The following is a 19,502-nucleotide window of genomic DNA, read 5'->3' as shown; positions in this document are numbered from 1 at the left end:
ATTTTATGACACACAAAAAAATTAAAAATCTGTTTAACTAAATACAGGGAAACCACATGAACTGAACATACATTTTCTTACTGGGATTTGAAATCAGAGATTCAGAAGACACACCCCCTCCATCTTTTTAAAAAAATAATTATAACTTTTTAATTGACAGAACATATGCCTGGGTAATTTTTTACAACATTATCCCTTGAACTCACTTCTGTTCTGACTTTTCCCCTCCTCCCCTCCACTTCCTTCCCCAGATGGCAAGCAATCCTATACATGTTAAATATGTCACAGTATATCCTAGATACAATATATATGTGCAGAACTGAACAGTTCTCTTGTTGCACAGGAAGAATTGGATTCTAAAGGTAAAAATCACCCGGGAATAAAAACAACAATGCAAGCAGTTTACATTCATTTCTCAGTATTCTTTCTTTGGGTGTAGCTGCTTCTGTCCATCATTGATCAATTGAAACTGAGTTAGATCTTCTCTTTGTCAAAGAAATCCACTTCCACCAGAATTTATCCTCATACAGTATTGTTGTTGAGGTATATAATGATCTCCTGGTTCTGCTCATTTCACTTAGCATCAGTTCATGCAAGTCTCTCCAAGCCTCTCTATATTCACTCTGTAGGTCATTTCTTACAGAACAATAATATTACATAACATTCATATACCACAATTTTCCCAACCATTCTCTAATTGATGGGCATCCATTCATTTTCCAGTTTCTAGCCACTACAAAGAGGGCTGCCACAAACATTTTGGCACATACAGGTCCCTTTCCCTTCTTTAATATCAAAGAGATAAGCCCAGTAGTAGCACTGCTGGATCAAAGGGTATGCACAGTTGATAACTTTTTGGGCATAATTCCAGATTGCTCTCCAGAAGGGTTGGATTCGTTCACAACTTCACCAACAATGCATCAGTGTCCCAATTTTCCCACATCCCCTCCAACATTCATCATTAGTTTTTCCTGTCATCTTAGCCAATCTGAGAGATGTGTAGTGGTATCTCAGAGTGGTCTTAATTTACATTTCTTTGATCAATGGTGATTTGGAACACTCTTTCATATGAGTGGAAATAGTTTCAATTTCATCATCTGAAAATTACTTGTTCATATCCTTTGACCATTTATCAATTGGAGAATGGCTTGATTTCTTATAAATTAGAGTTAATTCTCTATATATTTTGGAAATGAGGCCTTTATCAGAACCTTTAACTGAGAAAATGTTTTCCCAGTTTGTTGCTTCCCTTCTAATCTTGTTTACATTAGTTTTGTTTGTACAAAGGCTTTTTAATTTGATATAATCACATTTTCTATTTTGTGATCAATAATGATCTCTAGTTCATCTTTGGTCACAAATTCCTTTCTTCTCTACAAGTCTGAGAGGTAAACTATTCTGTGTTCCTCTAATTTCTTTATAATCTTGTTCTTTTGTGCCTAAATCATGGACTCATTTTAATCTTATCTTGGTGTATGGTGTTAAGTGGGCATCCGTGCCTAATTTCTGCCATACTAATTTCCAGTTTTCCTAGCAGTTTTTGTCAAATAATGATTTCTTATCCCCAAAGTTGGGATCTTTGGGTTTATCAAACATTATATTGCTATAGTTGACTGTTTTGTCTTGTGAACCTAACCTATTCCACTGATCAACTAATTTATTTCTTAGCCAATACCAAATGGTTTTGGTGACTGCTGCTTTATAATATAGTTTTTAGATTAGGTACAGCTAAGCAACCTTCATTTTTTTTCATTAATTCCTTTGAGATTCTCAACCTTTTGTTTTTCCATATGAATTTTGTTGTTATTTTTTCTAGATCATTAAAATATTTTCTTGGGGGTCTGATTGGTATAGCACTAAATAAATAGATTAGTTTAGGTGGTATTGTCATCTTTATTATATTTGCTTGGTCTATCCAAGAGCACTTAATATTTTTCCAATTATTTAAATCTGACTTTATTTGTGTGGAAAGTGTTTTGTAATTTTGCTCATATAATTCTTGACTTTCCTTTGGTAGATAGATTCCCAAATATTTTATGCTATTGACGGTTATTTTGAATGGAATTTCTCTTTGTATCTCTTGCTGTTGGATTGTGTTGGTGATGTATAAAAATGTGGAGGATTTATGTGGAATTATTTTGTATCCTGCAACTTTACTGAAGTTATGAATTATTTCTGATAGCTTCTTAGTAGAATCTCTGGGGTTCTCTTAAGTATAACATCATATCATCAGCAAAGAGTGATAATATGTTTTTTGTTAATTTGGTTATTGATATAGTCAATTATGCTAATAGTTTTCCTAATATTGAACCAGCCCTGCATTCCTGGTATAAATCCTACTTGGTCACAGTGTATTATCCTGGGCATGATTTTCTGTAATCTTTTTGCTAATATTTTATTTAAGATTTTAGCATCAATATTCATTAGGGAGATTGGTCTATAATTTTCTTTCTCTGTTTTCAACCTACCTGGTTTAGGTATCAGTACCATGTCTGTGTCGTAAAAGGAATTTGGTAGGACTCCTTCAATCCCTGTTTTTTCAAATAGTTTATATAGCATTGGAGTTAATTGTTCTTTAAATGTTTGGTAGAATTCACATGTAAATCCATCTGGTCCTGGGGATTTTTTCTTAGGGAGTTGACATAGCTTATTCTATTTCTTTTTCTAAAATGGGACTGTTTAGTCTATTTACTTAGAAGACCCCCTTTTCAATCAAATTGGAAATTATTGGCACTTATTTGAAGGATTTTAAAAATCTACTTTAGGTCTAAGTGGAGGTTTTTTTGTGCCATTAACAATATATCCATACTGTTAGGCCAAGCAACATTTTTGAAGTTTGGGGAAAAAAGAAATTTCAAACCTCCTTTAACTTCAGAAATATGTGTATAGAAGGAAAATGTGTTGTTTTGTTATTTTAAAATTGCTTCTTTTCTTATTGACAGCACCTAGTGCAGTTGAACATATGAATCACAGCAGAGACTCAATATCAATAACGGTAACCTGGCTTCCAGCTAAAAGTATACTCGATGGATATATTATATCAATAGCCAGTGAAGGTTTCATGAAAGAAGAAATGTTATATTCTACTGAGAGGTATGAAGGGACTAAAATATTAGTTACATACAGGGTAGCATTTAAATTTCTTATTCTGGTGTTTGTAATTAAAAAAAAATAGCAGATGTCCTTGGTTCTACTTTGGTTGACTCAGGAACTATGACTTTCATCTCCTATTTGTGTCAGTTCAACTTTCAGGCATCCTGATTCTCTACTCTCTTAACACCCAATCTCTGCTCTCAGGGGTTCATTATATAAATACTATATTTAGTATGACACCTGATTGATAGAACTCACTGGAACTTAAAAGATCTGAACTCCAGAGATTCTCCCACCTCCCATCTTCAGCCTCCCAGTTGTTGGGATTATAGATATGTATAAACATTTCTCTGATTAGCAAATTTCAATAAATCTGAATACTGTAAGTACTTGGGATTTCAACAATGTGGGCATTTCTTTTACTGGTACAGATTACAATCCTTCAATCATTTACTAATGACTTAGTAAAGAGTAATTGTGAGTTGCTGGAGTATGGAGGAATTATAGAGATCATTTACAACAACACTTTTATTTTCTGGATAAGAAAACAGAGGCAAAGAAAGGTTATTATTTTCTCAGAATCATACAGATACTATGCAACAGAGTTTGGTAGAACCTACCAGAGTGAGATTCTATTATGGAAGCCTTTGAGAACTTGACACACAGTTTGTAAGACTCAAATCAGTAAACTTTGGGGTAGAAATTAATAACCAAGTGATTTCCATAATAAATTAATTCCATAAATCTTTCTGTGTGAATGACTACGAAACATTCATTCATTAATTTCAGCCAGATTTCTTTGTAAAAAATAATACCAATAATGCAAATAAAGTTCACTGTCAAAATATTATCTATGGGCACATAAAATGGGAACTTTTAATGAAGCACACATAAACTTTCTGTACATATTACGAGAAATTAAGATTTTTTCCAACTGTTACAGAACTAAATGTTTTAAAATATCTTTTTTTCTGCATTCAGTATGTTCAAATTTAATGGCCTTGCCCCAGGGACTGATTTTTTAATTAGTATTGTGACTACCAATGGACTAAAGAAGAGCCAGCCTACTATCCTTCAGGCTAGCACTTGTAAGTTCATTTATATTTAATTAACTTTTCATAGACATAGCAGGAAAATGGTTGTGTTTAAAGATAACATCTAATTTAAAACTAATGATAGTTAAAGTATTATATGTATACATATATAAACTTATGTAGTAATATTATACTAACATTTAGGTTGTAAATATCAATGTTTAAAAAAGGGAATTGGACTGGCTAAGAATACATGATAATTTTTCTAATTTCTCTCTCTCTCTCTCTCTCTCTCTCTCTCTCTCTCTCTCTCTCTCTCTCTCTGTCTTCTGATATAATTTATCTTCATTTGATCTTTTTTTGCTGTCAGTCAGTTGAATATGCTTGATCCCTTCCAGACCCAAAATTCTATAGTTTTATATTATGCTTAAATAAATCTTAAGCTGCTACTAGAACCAAGGCTTCTTGACTGTTCGGTCTCAGGATATTTGAGAAAAAAATTGGACAGGCGAAATGAAGGAATCTAAATTCCAGGTTCACATGAGGAACCAAGAACAGACAACTAATGAATCTGGAAGAATAGGTAGAAGTCATTCATGTATGTCAAGTTTTGCTTGTTTAAATCTCTTTTGACCTTTCTTTTCTTTGGTCTGTTTTTTAAGCATGTCTTCCTATTTCAATGACATAATTTAAATCTTTTGCAGGCATAGTTTTTGATGAATGCAGTTTCATCTTTGATTATTCAGTTTTTAGTCCAATGAGGTAAATAGAGCAATTTTGACAAATTTTATTATTAATAGTTTCATATCATCATTTTAGTTCCAGATCCTCCTTCAGACTTTCAAGTTTTTGGAGAGGAAGAGAACACAATATATTTGTCTTGGAAACTTCCACAAGGTGGCTTTGAGAAATTTCAGGTAAAAAGTGTTTCTACAAAGTTTTCACTTATCTGTTCTAATAATGCAAATTAGATCTCCAGAAGAATTCTAATGATTAAATGTCCAAAATCATGAAATAAGTAGCAGTTAATATTATTCACCTTTGATGTTTGTTTTTTCACTTTAAATGTTGAGACCACAAGGATCCATATAGAGAAGAATGTTTATGTCATTGGTGTTAGGAAATTAACTAAAGAACTTCTAACAATATAGAAATTTTGCAATTTCTAATCTTAGATTGTTTCCTGAAGGCACTCAGAGGTTAAAGGATTTGTCCAGGGTTACATAATAAGATTTAGCATTTGAATCCAGATCTTTCTGACTGAGGACATCTCTATCTACTATACCTTCTGCCATACACACACACACACACACACACACACACACACACAGAAAGAGAGAGAGAGAGACAGAGAGACAGAGACACACAGAGAGAGAAAGAGAGAAAGAGAGGGACAGAGACAGAGACAGAGAGAGACAGAGAGAGAGACAGAGAATAGTAAATAAAAGTTATAAAAAGATAAATTTTGGTTTGACTCCCATTTGAGTATATGTGCCTGGCTAAACATACATGAATGCATACACACATGTAAAATGCACACACACACACACACACACATATATATATATATATATATATATATATATATATATATACATATGTGGGTGTGTATAATACATAGATACATAATACATCAACACAACACTCTCCCTCCTGCACTCTGCATTACGGTTCTTCATAGAATTAAAAACCATATGCCTTTGTATTGATTGTACCCCATACCTGAAATGAATTCTCTTTTCATTTCTACTTCATGGAGTCCTTATTTTCTTTCAAAACAAAACTCAAATACTACTTTCTATTTACATATATTCATTTTTCTAACATATATTTTATACATATTAATATTTTAAAAATATTTTCTATTAATCTACATTAATCTACTTGTCTTTTCTGTTAGAATGTTAAGAATTCTGTTAAGAATGGTGATTTTCATTCTTTATATTTGAGTTCCTAATATCTATCATATAGTGAGTACTTAATTTTGCGTGTGTGTGTGTGTGTGTGTGTATGGAGCATTTAGAAATTCATTTACCCTCTTTATGGTCCGAGGTCACCAACCTAGTAAATATTAGGAAGTGGTACTTGAATGCAGATCTCCCCAACTCTTAAGTCAAATATTCTATCACTATGCAGATAATGCATATATGCACATAGAGGCAAATTACCACAAAGATAACTATCAGATATTTATTTATGGGATACCATGGACTTCTTATACTTTTTTAGTCAAAGGGTGGAGATGTCAAAATGAAACATTGGTCTGCCCTTTGTAATAACTGCCTAGGCCACTGCCATCCCCAAATTTGTTTGTATTGTTTGGGGTAGACTCTTTTCAAAAACAAGCCTCTTTATGAAGGGGCCACAAATTCTTGCCATTTGAACAGCATTACTCAGAATTAGAATTTCAAAACAATATGGATTTCATAATTTTTGAGATTTAAAAAATATTTATTTCCATTTCTTCATCTTGTAAAAACTTTAGAGATCATATGCAAAATTAGAAAGCTTCTAACACAAAACAATGAAGATAGTTATCATCTAAAACTTTCCCCCCAAAATGCCTAATCTAAGCCATAAGGACTAACATCTCTCCATGCAACCAACTCTCTCCTAACTCCCAACTCTGCTGCCCTGACTATCTAAGTGATGTCTGCGACAACCTTTCCATGAGTTCTATAACCATGCTTTCTCATAAGATAAGTCTGGGGGTCAGGTGTAAGAATTATATTTCTTCCTGACTGAGGTATTTCTTTACATACTGTGTCTTTCAAATGTCACCTCTTAAGTGAGCCTTTGGCAGTTAACTGATCAGTGAGTTCATGATCAAATTCTCTAACAACAGTGTCTAGTAAAGAGATCTGTAATGTGTGCTTTGAATACTAGAAGTGAAAGATACAAGATTTTCTTCCTTTTAGTTTATGAAACTCACCTACTTACCTGAATGAAACAAGTCTTCCTTTAACATCCCACATGTGTCTTATTGAATACTAGAAGTGAAAGATACAAGATTTTCTTCCTTTTAGTTTATGAAACTCACCTACTTACCTGAATGAAACAAGTCTTCCTTTAACATCCCACATGTGTCTTATTGAACAGTTTTGCATCTCTTCTTCAAGTGTCCTTTATGCCCTACATTTAATTTACTTTTCAGATTCTGTCTTTATTTCCTTGATAAGGTGGGTGTTATTTTTGTATCCATTTCTTGTTTTCTATTCCCACTATTTCCACCACAGTTCATATTCTCAGTATTTCCATCTGAATGCCTTCCTGGCATCTCTCTTAAACTTAGCATGTCTAAAATGGAACTCCATCAGCTTCTCTGAATTGACCATTTTATTAGGCACGCTTCATGTTTTATAAATACCTAGATTTGCATATTGTAAATACAAAGATAAAATGAAAAAAAAAATAAAATACAACTTCAAACAGTGAAAACCACATTACAGAATTTGTTGTAAGATGAAAACAATGATGATGAAGACAGGGATTTTCAGATCTATATCATGCAATCACTGATTTTCTGTAAGCTTTATATGCTAATAGATGTTTTTGCTGGGTTTTTCTTTTTTTGCTGTTTTTTAAGGTCATCATTCTCCCACTCACTTAGGTTCATAACTTTGGTATAATTAGTGGTTCCTTCTTTTTTTCTTTCTTATCTCCATATCAAATCACTGGTAAGTCCTGTTTATTTTATCTCTAAATTCAACCATAATGTTTCCCTTCTCTGTCATAATGGTGACAATCCCTGTTCAGATCTTCTTCACTTCACACTTTGTTTAAGCCTTTATAATATTATTTTAACTGATTCTGCCTCCATTGTTCTCCATGCCACATTACTCAATTTGAGGCTTTCAAATCCATCCTCCAAACAGTTGTCAAATTAGTATCTCTAAAATGCAATTTGACCATGCCATTCTTTTGGGGAGAAAAGCCTTTAGTGATTCAAACACAAACTTTTGAACCTAGTATGTAAGGTCCTCTGAATGCTTCAGACTTATCTTTACAATCCTCTTTCATATCCGCTCTCACATAACACTCATTACAGGAAACCTGGACTATCAGGCTGGACATTCCAGTGTTTTCTTCTATATATTAATGACAGCCAGCTCTATGTGTGGGGTGAATTCTGTTTTCCTCTCTACCTGTCAGAATCTGTCTTTTCTTCATCTTTCCTTTGTCTCTCACAAGTCAGGTACTACTTCTTCCATAAAATATTCCCTGATATTAGCATATCAAATCAAGGCATTGACACTTACTAGCTGTGTGACTGGGCAAGTAACTTTACTTTTTGCTTCAGTTTCCTCATTTGTAGAAGGAAATGACAAACCACTCTAGCATCTTTGTCCAAAAAACTCCAAATGAAGTCATAAAGAATTGAAAGTGTTAAAAAAAAACAAAACAAATAATAAGATAAAGACAGAAGAGTCAGAGAGAGAGAGAGAGAGAGAGAGAGAGAGAGAGAGAGAGAGAGAGAGAGAGAGAGAGACATGAGAGGGAGGAAAGATAGAAGAGAGACAGAAAGAGGGAGAGATAGAGGGAGACTGACTCTGACTTAGTTTTAAGGTCTGATGAGGAATTGTGTTTACTGCTAGAAATCCTTAAAAATGCCACTTACCCAGCTTTCTCCTCTCAAGAAGTTTTCTCTTTGTGGTTCTTCTATGTTCAGGCTTTTTTTTTACTCTCTCATTAAGCATAGAGAACACTGAGGATTCATCCCATCAGTCTCTCTGTTGTAGGAATTCAGGGCCTCCTCCTCTCCTCTTCAGCTCCTGATCAAGAATTACAATGTCTGTCATCACCTAAAGATCAAAACTTCTTTGTCCCAGTTTTTACCTGTGCCAGAATATAAAACACATTAGCCTGAGTACAGTTATTCAAATGGCATAAAGATTTGTTTTTTTTTTTCCTTTTTTAAAGATTCTTAAAGTACTCATTTTATGATGGACTTAAACAGCAAAATAAAATGATTATTTCCTTATACATCATGGATCAGAACAAGATGACTGTACATAAAACTGCAGATCTTATGTACATTCAGCTTGCTTTTCTTTTTATGCCTATAAGTTTAGCTTGTTATTTTCAAAGCTGTCCTATTTGATTGTACTTCTTTTTGCTCTTCCTTCTGTACTCCACATTAAAAAAAGGATAATGATATAAAGATTTATATATAATGTAGGACAAAGCCTTTGATTCCAGATTCTCTGGGTTAATACCTCGTGAGTAATAAATCATTTGTTTTTCTGTGTCTGTGCCGTTCTCTTTTTCTCCCTTTCCTTTCCTTTTCTTCTTCAGGCATAAGGGAGATAGGAAGTCAATCTTTAACATTTAGGCTAAGAAAAGGGGCTTTAAATAAAACTTGCTTTAATGAACAGTGAAAAACCAGTCAGTTCTCCCTCCCTGTCTTTTAGTCTCTCCCATGCCCCTTCAGACCTTGGCAGACCCTAGCTGGATGCTTCAGCCCTAATTACCATCATTTGTAGCAGCAACCCTCAAGGTTCTCAGGGGAATTGCTGTGAATTTCAGTTGAATACTTTTAACAAGGCTGCAGAAAACATCAATATAAGCCTCATGGGAGCATTTGCGACATACTTACCACCTCAAATGATAACATATGTACAAGATATAAAATGTTGTCCAGGTTATCATACCTGTGTTCTGAGGCAGAAATTTAAATAACTTCTTTGTTTCCCCCACTTTGCCTCTTCTCCCCTGCTCAAGAGGAATTGTAGTCTATTAATTCTTCTCTTGGCTACTCTTATATTCTTGGCAATAGCATGCAGAGACAAATATCTGCTAGTAATATGTATATAATTTTTTTAACAAGAGAGAATTTTTAGAAATAAGCAGCCCTTCATTTTGCTGAGCCTGCGGGCTGAGAGTTCCAAAGTCAAGTAGCATTTACCAGCAGGAATGAGCCAGGAAATGAATTGAACACCACATGTTTATGTAAGTAATTCTCAGAAGTGACTGGTAGAGTACTGACTTTCTTGCTAAAAAGTCAACAATGAGGACAGAAAGTGCAAATGAATAGGAATATCTTTCACAAAATTACATACATGGAATAGAGAGCCAGATGTAATGTAATCAGAGTATAGACAGGTACAGTAGCCCATGTTTTAGATCCTTTAAGAAGCCAAAGTGATTACAGAAAATGGACTTTGCATTTTATTGCTATTTCATCTCATTTAAATTTTATGGAAATTTGTATTTAAAGGGAGCACTGATTATATGCTGCAGGTAGTGTATATTATTTTATTAGCCTACTTATAGAGGGAAGAGTGGAAAGAGATCCTCATTAATCAATCAGTAAACATTTGTTTTAAAAAAAATAGTATTTTATTTACGTGTAAAAACAATTTTAGTACTTGTTTTTAAAAATGAGTTCCAAATACTCCCCCATTCCATTGAAAAGTCAAACAATTTGACATAGGTCATATATGTGTAACCATGCAAAATATAGTTGTATATTAATCATGTTGTGAAAGAAAACATAGACCAAGAAAAACAAACTCAAGAATAATAAAGTAAAAATGCCTCTCTGGAATCTGAGATCGAGCTCGAGCTCATTTCTCCCTGGAGTCTCTCTCCAGCCTGCTTATTTCAAGTCCTACCAGCCCTTATATACTTTAATACAATTATATCACTACAGCATACTGAGCATGTGCCAACTGTAGAACCATTACATCACCATACTAAGTACTAAATATATGTGAACTAAAGAACCATCATCTCATCAATCACAGAGTTACACACTGCTGTATCTTTGCTTCAAGTATAGTTTTCCCAGAGTTCCCCAATATCTGTGTCCTCTACAAAAATATATGCTTCAATCAACATATCATCAATTTTCTGGGCATGGAGAGCATTTTTCTTCATCTATCCTTCAAAGTTGTCTTGGCTCATTGTATTCCTGAGAATAGCTAACTCATTTACAACTGATCATTTTACAATATTGCTGTTACTTTTTGCACAATACATTTTTACTTTGTATCAGCTTATAAAAGTCTCCAGCTTTTCTGAGAGCATTCTACTCATCATTTTCTTTTAGCACAAGAATATTCTTTCATAATCACATAATATAACTTGTTCAGTATTTCCCCAATTGATACTTCCCAACTTCTAATTCCCTGCCACTAGAAAAGAGCTGCTATTTCTCTCTCTCTCTCTCTCTCTCTCTCTCTCTCTCTCTCTCTCTCTCTCTGTGTGTGTGTGTGTGTGTGTGTGTATGTATGTGTGTGTGTGTATCCTCTTATTCCTACTTTAAAAAAATATCTTTTTAGATACAGACCAAATAATGGCATTGCTAGATCAAAGGGTATGTATATTTTTTCAGTCCTTTTGGACAAAATTCCAAATTATTCTAAAGAATGGTTGAATCAGTTCATAACTCTACCAACAGTGCATTAATGTCTAATTTGCCTCACATACTCTCCAATATTTGACATTCTCCTTTTCTGTCCTTTTAGTCAATCTAATAGGTATGAGGTAGTAGTTTGGGATTGTTTCGATTTGTATTCCTCCAATCAATAATGATTTAAAGCATCTTCTCATATAGCTATAGGTAACTTTGATTACTTCAACTGAAAACTGCTCATTTATCAAATGGGGAAATTGCTCCTATTTTTATAAATTTAACTCAGTTCTCCATATATTTGAAAAATGAGGCCTTTATCAGAAAACCTTGCTTCAAAGGATTTATCTCTAGCCTATTTCCCCTACCCATTTTATTCTTCTCTTTCTCTCTTTCCCTTTGTCCCTCCTCAAGAGTCATATTTTTGACTACTGCTTCCTCTAATATGTCTTCCCTTTTATCACCTCCCTCATCTCTTATCCTTTTAAAACCTTCTTTCCTGATGAGTAAGTTAGATTTCTATATCCAATCAAATATCTGTTATTCCCTCTTTGAGTCAGCTTTTATGAGAGGAAAGTTCACTCACTCTTCCCATCCCCTTTCTACATCCCACATCTTCCTTTCCATTGTCAAAGTTTTTTCTTGCTTCTTTTATGTAAGCTAATTTACCCCAGTCTAACTTTGTCTTTTGCTTTCTTTCAGTGAATTTCTCTTTCTTATCCCTTGATTTTATTTTTTTAGATATTATTCTTTTATATTAAGCTTACACCTGTGCCCTTAACATATTCTAATAATCAGGAAGGTTTTTTGAGTAACAATTATTATCTTCCCATGTATGAATATAAACAGTTTAACTTTATCACTTCCCTTTCTTGTTTATCTTTTTATGCTTCTTTTGAGTTTTATATTTGAAAGTCAAATTTCCTATTAAGTTCTGGTCTTTTCATCAAAATGCTTGAAAGTCTTTTGTGTCATTGAATATCCATTTTTCCACCTGAAGGAGTATATTTAGTCTTACTAGATGGGTGATTTTTGATTGTAATCTTCACTCCTCTGATCTCTAGAATGTCACATTCCAAGCCTTCAATCATTTAATGTAAAAATTGCTAAATCTTGTATTATCTTAATTGGGACTACACAATATTTGAATTGTTTCTTTCTGGCTGCTTGCAGTATTCTATCCTTGGACTGGGAGTTCTGGAATTGGGTTATAATATTCTTGGGAAATTTCATTTTAGGAGGTAATAGGTGGATTCTTTCATTTTTTTTTTATTTCACCCTCTGGTTCTAGAATATCAGGGCAATTCTTTTTTAATTATTAAAACTTTTTAATTTTCAAAATATACGCTTGGATAATTTTTCAACATTGACCCTTGCAAAATCTTGTGTTACAATTTTCCTCCCTTCTCCCCATGCCCCCCCCAGATGGTAAGTAATCCAATATCTGTTAAACATGGAAAAATATATGTTAAATCCAATATATAAATATATATTTATACAATTATCTTTCTGCACAAGAAAAATCAAATCAAAAAGGGAAAAATTGAGAAAGAAAATAAAATGCAAACAAACAACAAAAAAGGAAGGAATGTTTTTATCCACACTCAGTTCCTACAGTTCTCTCTCTGGGTATTGATTGGCTTTCTTTATCACAAGCTCATTGGAACTGGCCTGAACCATCTCATTGTTGAAAAGAACCACATCAATCAGAATTGGTCATTGTATAATCTTGTTGTTGCCATGTACAATGATCTTCTGGTTCTGCTCATTTCACTTAGCATCAGTTCATGTAAGTCTCTCCAGACCTCTCTGAAATCACCCTGCTGATCATTTCTTATAGAACAATAATATACCACAACATTCATATGCCATAAGTTATTCAGCCATTCTCCAACTGATGGGCATCCACTCAGTTTCCAGTTTTTTGCCATTACAAAAAGGGCTGCCACAAACACTTTTGCACATGTGGGTCGCTTTCCCTCTTTTAATATCTCTTTAGGATATAAGCCCTGTCAGGGGAGTTCTTGATAATTTTCTGAAAGATAATGCCTGGGGCTCTAAGATCATGGCCTTCAGGTAGTCATAATTTTTGAATGAACTTTTCTGGATCTATTTTCCAAGTCAAATGTTTTTCTGGAGAGATATTTCATATTGTTTTCTAATTTTTCATTCTTTTGATTTTATATTATTATTTCTTGATTTCTTATAAAGTCATTAACTTCCATTTGATTAATTTTAATTTTTAAGAAATTATTTTCTTCAGTGAACTTTTATATCTCCTTTTCCATTTGGCCAATTCTACTTTTTAAAGAGTTTTTTTCTTCAATAAATTTTTGTACCTTTTTTTCCATTTGGCAAATTCTGTTTTTAAAGGCATTCTTATCCTCACTGAAGTTTTTTCTTAACTTTTCACTATTTATTAAAGTCAGACTCTGCTTCCCCGGTGGGGACCCTTAGTCCCAAGCTTCAGGGGTTTTGTGCAGCTCTTTTCAGAGATACTCCTTAGAACCTGTGAGTTTTAAGTTATTCCAAGATGGTATGATCTAAGGAAAGGTGTTTACTATTGTCCTGGCCTGTGTTCTTCTCTGTGAGTGACCACAAACATCTTTTCTACTCTGGAACTTAGACAAGGGTCCTCCACTGTAGCTAGATAGGTTTTTTTTTTGGTTTAAGATATTAGCAGTTAGAAGTTTGAATCATGGACCAAAGAAGAAGCTAAGTAATGATGAGGATCTTAACAAGAATGATGGTTCTGATTGGAGAGAAGATGGGTAGGAGAACTTTGGTGAAATAGAAATATCAAAGTTTGGGAAGGAATTGAATATGTAATATGAATGAGAATGAATAAAGGATGACATTAAAATTAAAAACTTGAAGGATTGTAAGGATTTTGTAATTGTAAGGATTTTGTTTGGTCATAGACTTGAGAGATTTATGGATCATTGAATTTGAATTGTCATGTTCATGATAAATTAGTTTCAGAGCTCAGTGAAGAGAGTAGGCTGGACATTTAGATTTGAGACTCTTCAGCATACCTCTGAAGAAAGAGGGGGGGAAATAAAGAAACAGAGGAAAAGAGGAAGAAAGAATAGGCAGAGAGAAAGAAAGAAAAAGACAGACAGAGACAGAAACAGAGAGGCAGAGACAAACACAGAGATACAGAGAAACAGACACAGAATAGTGTTATGTAAAAACTTATTTTAAAGAATAATATTAATTTCTAGGACCCATGGTATTATTGATAAACATATTATATCTTTGACAGATGGAATAATCTTTTTTTTAATCAATGAGAGAGACAGAGACAGTGACAGAGAGGGAGAAAGATTGACAGACAGAGATAGAGACAGAAAGACTGATAAAGAGAGAGAGACAGAGAGACAGACATAAACAGAGATAAAGACAGTCAGAGAAACAGAAAGGCAGTCAGAGACAAGACACAGAGACAGACAAAGACAAAGACAGAGACAGAGACTGACAGAGATAAACAAAAAGAGACAAAAAGCGAAAGACTGAGAAAGATAAAGACAGAGAGAGACACACACAGAGAAAGAGAAACAGACAGGAGCAGAAAGAGAGACAGAGAGACAGATACAAAGACAGACAGATAAATTGATAAAGAGGAAAAGTTAAGCTATGAGTTGAGCCTTGGATTATACTTACAGGGAATATATTGTAGACTAGTGTCATTGTATATTGAAGAGTACACATTAGGGAGGAAGGTGTGAGAAAAGTGGAGGAAGTCTCTAATACTTATTGAGTCGGGGGAGGAGATGATAAAACTTGCATTGTAGAAAATTATTTTGGTGGATGCCTGGAGAATGAAGTACAGAGGGGAGAAACTTGAGACAGGCAGATTTACCATCAGGCTGTTGCAATAGTCCAAATGTGAGGTGAAAATGCCTATATTAGAACAATGTTAGAGGAGAGGAAGGAGGTTGTTCAAGAGATTTTGTAAAGGGGAAGTCAACAGGTTTTGGCAACATCTTAGATATGGGGAGTAAGAGATAGTGAGGAGTCCAGACCTAGAGTGTAAGTCTAAGGGACTGGGAGAATGGTATTGCCCTCTGCAGTGATAGGGAAAGTAACAGAAAGAGTGAGTTTAGGAGGAAAGATGAGTTCTATTTTGTACATATTGAGTTTCAGATGGCTACTGGATGCCCAATTTGAGGTGACTGAAAGGCAGTTGGGCATGTGAGATTAGAGGTCAGTAGAGACATTGGAACAGGAAAGATAGATTTGAAAGTTGAGTGCCTTAAAACTGTTACAAAAATTGTTTTTAGAGAGCATTTGAATATTCCTCCAACTGACTTTAAAACCTGTTTCTTAGTTCAGTAAATTGTAATAGTATCTAGATGTAATATTTTTTTAGTGGCTGAGATGTTAAGAGAAAGAATATTATAAGACCTTTCTCAGTTATCCATTGCTATGCTAGTTTAAGTTCTGTCTTTGTAAGATGATTTTTACTTATAGTTAAAGCCTTCCTATAATCACAGAATCATTCATAATTGCAGAATTTTAAGAGTTGGAAGGGATTACAGAGGGCATCTAGTACAATACATACCTCAACAAAAATCCCTTTTGCAACATACCCAATGAGTGTCTGTCTAGCATTTGTTGATGGTAGGTCAACCCAATGACTTCCTAAGTCCCCCATTCCTCTTTTTTGCATAACTATTAGATAACTTTAGGAAATAGTTTTCAGTGATTTCTATAGTATAATTCAATAAATATTTATTGAGCACCTAAGTTGTATCTTAACCTATACAAGACAATGTGAGGGACTCTAAAGAAATATTTGTCATTACCACTGACTTTCAGAATTTTACAGTTTTTTAAAAGAAAACAAAACTGTATATGTAAAATGATATGTAAATTAGACCATAAGTCAAGTCAAGATGCAAAAATCATATTGACAATAATAAAGATCTTAAATGTCTAGTTTAAAAATAAATATCATGGATTTAGTAAAGAAAGGAAGAATCAATATTAATTAGTGCTACTAAAGATGCATTTAAGGAGAAAGTAAGACTTCAGAAGGAGACAAAGGATTATTACAATTGGATAATCAGAAAAGAAACAGAAAGAAGAACAAAGTAAGATACTCTTCTCTTTATCATTTCTAAAGACTATTGTAGGATGGGACTCAGGAAATATTACTCATATGAAATGCATAGTTTTCTTAGGGTTTTTAAATACTTTCCCATACTTTCATCCTTGACTTTGTGTATTGAAATATTTTTTTAAAAAATGTTTTTTTAAGAAATTAAATTAAAATAAGAAAAAAATTAAAAAGTAAAACATTTCTTCTTTCTGTTTTCTGTCTTTGAGGGTAAATGCCAAATTCTTAATTTTTTTTTTTGTGGCTGAGGTCTTGCAATTCTTTATGATTGAAAAAATATCTGATGTTTTTCTAACCAATTAATATAAATACTGTCATATAGAAACCTATTTTTAAAGAATAATATTAATCTCTAGAACTCATGGTGTTATTGATAAACATATTATGTCTGACAGATGGAGTAATCTTTTTTTCAACAAATGAGATTATTTGTTAAACTTTAATGAGTAAAGCAACAGTACACTGGTTGCTTAGTGAAGTGCAATTAGGATCATTTTCCCAATCATTTAAAATTAATCATCTCTGTTCCAAGAATTATGCTTTAAATTGACAAATCATTCAAAGTTTGCTTCCTTTAATTTCTAGATGTGCTTTAAAAAATTCCACTAATTTTTAAACTGAGCTATTTTTGTTGGTGTGAGTTCTTTATCTTAATATCCTATGTACAAGTACAAGAAACTACCTAAGGAAACTACTCTTACTATCCCCTATTTCCTGTTTAGCCTTCATTGCCTGACCTGAATTTTAGAACTCCATTCAGAAATGCTATTCAACTTTTGGAGCTAGTCACTTTTCCTATCTTTTCTCATACCATAAGTTCCTCACATTCTACTTATTCCTATCTTTTTTCATTCCAAAGATGCAAGGTAGTTGTTAATGACACTTTCTGAATCAATGGAGTGTTTCAGTACCTGTTTTTTCCTATACTACCCAAATAGCTTTTTACATAATTGGCAAATTTGTTTCTTTCAAACATTTGGTCTACTACATACAATCTAGAATTTTGAAAAAGCATAATAAAAATAAATTGCTTATAAAATCATTTCATTTCCTGTTATGCCTTATAACATTTCCATTTTTAATAGCAAAAATGATTGATCATTCACTGAATCAATAAATATTTTTTAAATGCCTACTATGTGTAGGCATTTGTGTACTAGTATGGATCATTCTAGTCATACCATTTTCATCCATGAACTTTCTATTTCTTTTTGTTAAAAATCAGTGTTTTTGAATAGTTTGAAAATTAATATGAAAAAAATTTATAGTTTTTATTATTCATTGAAAGATAATTTAAATTTTATAAGATAATTTGAAATAAAAATTTACATGTTTTATATTTCAAAGTAAATATAAGATCCTTCAGGGAAGCAGTTATTTGTCTTTGCGTCTTCAATGTTTGGTACATAATTGCAGAGGTGCCTAATGTTTGTAGGACTGAACCAAATCAGAAGACTGATAAAGGTAATCTACTGATTTGCTGTGTTTTTTTCCTATAGATCTTGTATCATGTGACAACTAAAAGGGAAATTTTATTTAAATTAATTGCTTATGGAAGTAGAGCTAAAGTGAAAAATCTGACCCCTGGAGTGGAATATGTATTTCAGATGAAGACAGTTAGAGGCATGGATTATAGTGAATCTGTTGAGAAGAAGGTGATTACAAGTAAGTAATTACTTTAAATAATTTTTTGATGTATTTTTTTGAGAATTTAAGTAGTTAGGTTAAAATATAATACAGTATAATTGCGCTGAGAATAAATGATTTTCATTTATTTGAATCATAGCTTAAGAATATATTCAAATGAAGCCCCATTTTTTATTGGTAGTTTAAATAATTTAATTGTAGTTGGTACTGATTAGTTTTTGGTCTGATTGTATTTAACCAAAATATGTGTAAAATAATTAACTCACTTGTACTTTTCATTATATGCCTGATCAGTTTTATATAATTTTGACAGTACCTGCTCTTCTGATTAAATTGAACTTGATTCTTATTTTTAATGCAAATATATATGTAAAATAATGAACTCAAGTGTATCTTGTATTGTATGCCTTATCAATTTTACTGTGAAAAAGAAGTCTAATTATCAGGGTTCATCTAGACTCTTTATTGCCTGATCCTGGAAAAAAAATTAGTATAGCTTTCTTCATATCTAAGTAAATGCTAATAGTATTTACTAGTAGTAATTCTGAAAGCTTATGGGAATTTTTAAAGTATCAATTTAGACTTATGGGTATGCTTCTCTCTCTCTCTCTCTCTCTTTCTCTCTCTTTCTCTCTCTCATTTTCTCCCCTCCCACCCCGCCCCCAATTGAAGACAATTGGGATTAAATGATTTATACAAATCAAAAAGCTAGTAAGTGTTTCAGGCAGATTTTGAATACAGGTCCTCTTGACTCTAGAGCTAGTGCTCTATCAACTATTCTACCTAGCTGTCCCCGTGTGTATATATTTTAAAGAATTATTTTGCAACCCAACAGGCAGCGTCATGTAATTAATAGAGAGCTGGCGTTAGAACTGGAAAGACTTGGATTCAGTTCCCAGCTCTGATACATTTTGGCTCTCTGATCCTAGCAAATAACTTTTAATGCTCTAGTCAACTCTCTTAAGACTGAAATTTCCAACTTGAATTGTTTGAGAAAGTTTCTTCATCTGAGATTTTCCTCTATCAGTTAAATTGCAAGTTTGGTCTACATCCCTATATAAAAACTACAGGTATTATTATTGGCCAACATTGTGAATGAAACTATTTTTGGTAGAAATATTTAGAAACATTTAGTATCAATAGGTGAACCTCTACATATATGGCAAAGGTCAGCAAAAAAGTAAGTGGCTTACATATTAAGGCTCATTTTTATATTTTATTTTGTTTGTATGTATCCTTTGCATGTCTTTAA

The 19,502-nt window shown here is 33.1% G+C and overlaps 1 protein-coding gene across 1 annotated transcript in view; it reads left to right on the top strand.

Moving 5' to 3' along the window:
* PTPRQ (protein tyrosine phosphatase receptor type Q) overlaps positions 1-19,502 on the top strand; it is a 313,790-nt gene that overhangs the window by 37,759 nt on the left and 256,529 nt on the right. Inside the window, exons 15-18 of the mRNA XM_031941204.1 lie at positions 2,943-3,093; positions 4,075-4,181; positions 4,947-5,044; positions 18,103-18,268. Coding sequence (XP_031797064.1) covers positions 2,943-3,093; positions 4,075-4,181; positions 4,947-5,044; positions 18,103-18,268 — 522 coding nt within the window. The remainder of the gene's footprint in view (positions 1-2,942; positions 3,094-4,074; positions 4,182-4,946; positions 5,045-18,102; positions 18,269-19,502) is intronic.

Source organism: Sarcophilus harrisii, chromosome 5 (genome assembly GCF_902635505.1).
Source record: "Sarcophilus harrisii chromosome 5, mSarHar1.11, whole genome shotgun sequence".
Lineage (NCBI taxonomy): Eukaryota > Metazoa > Chordata > Mammalia > Dasyuromorphia > Dasyuridae > Sarcophilus > Sarcophilus harrisii.
This window is presented reverse-complemented; position numbering and strand designations above follow the sequence as displayed.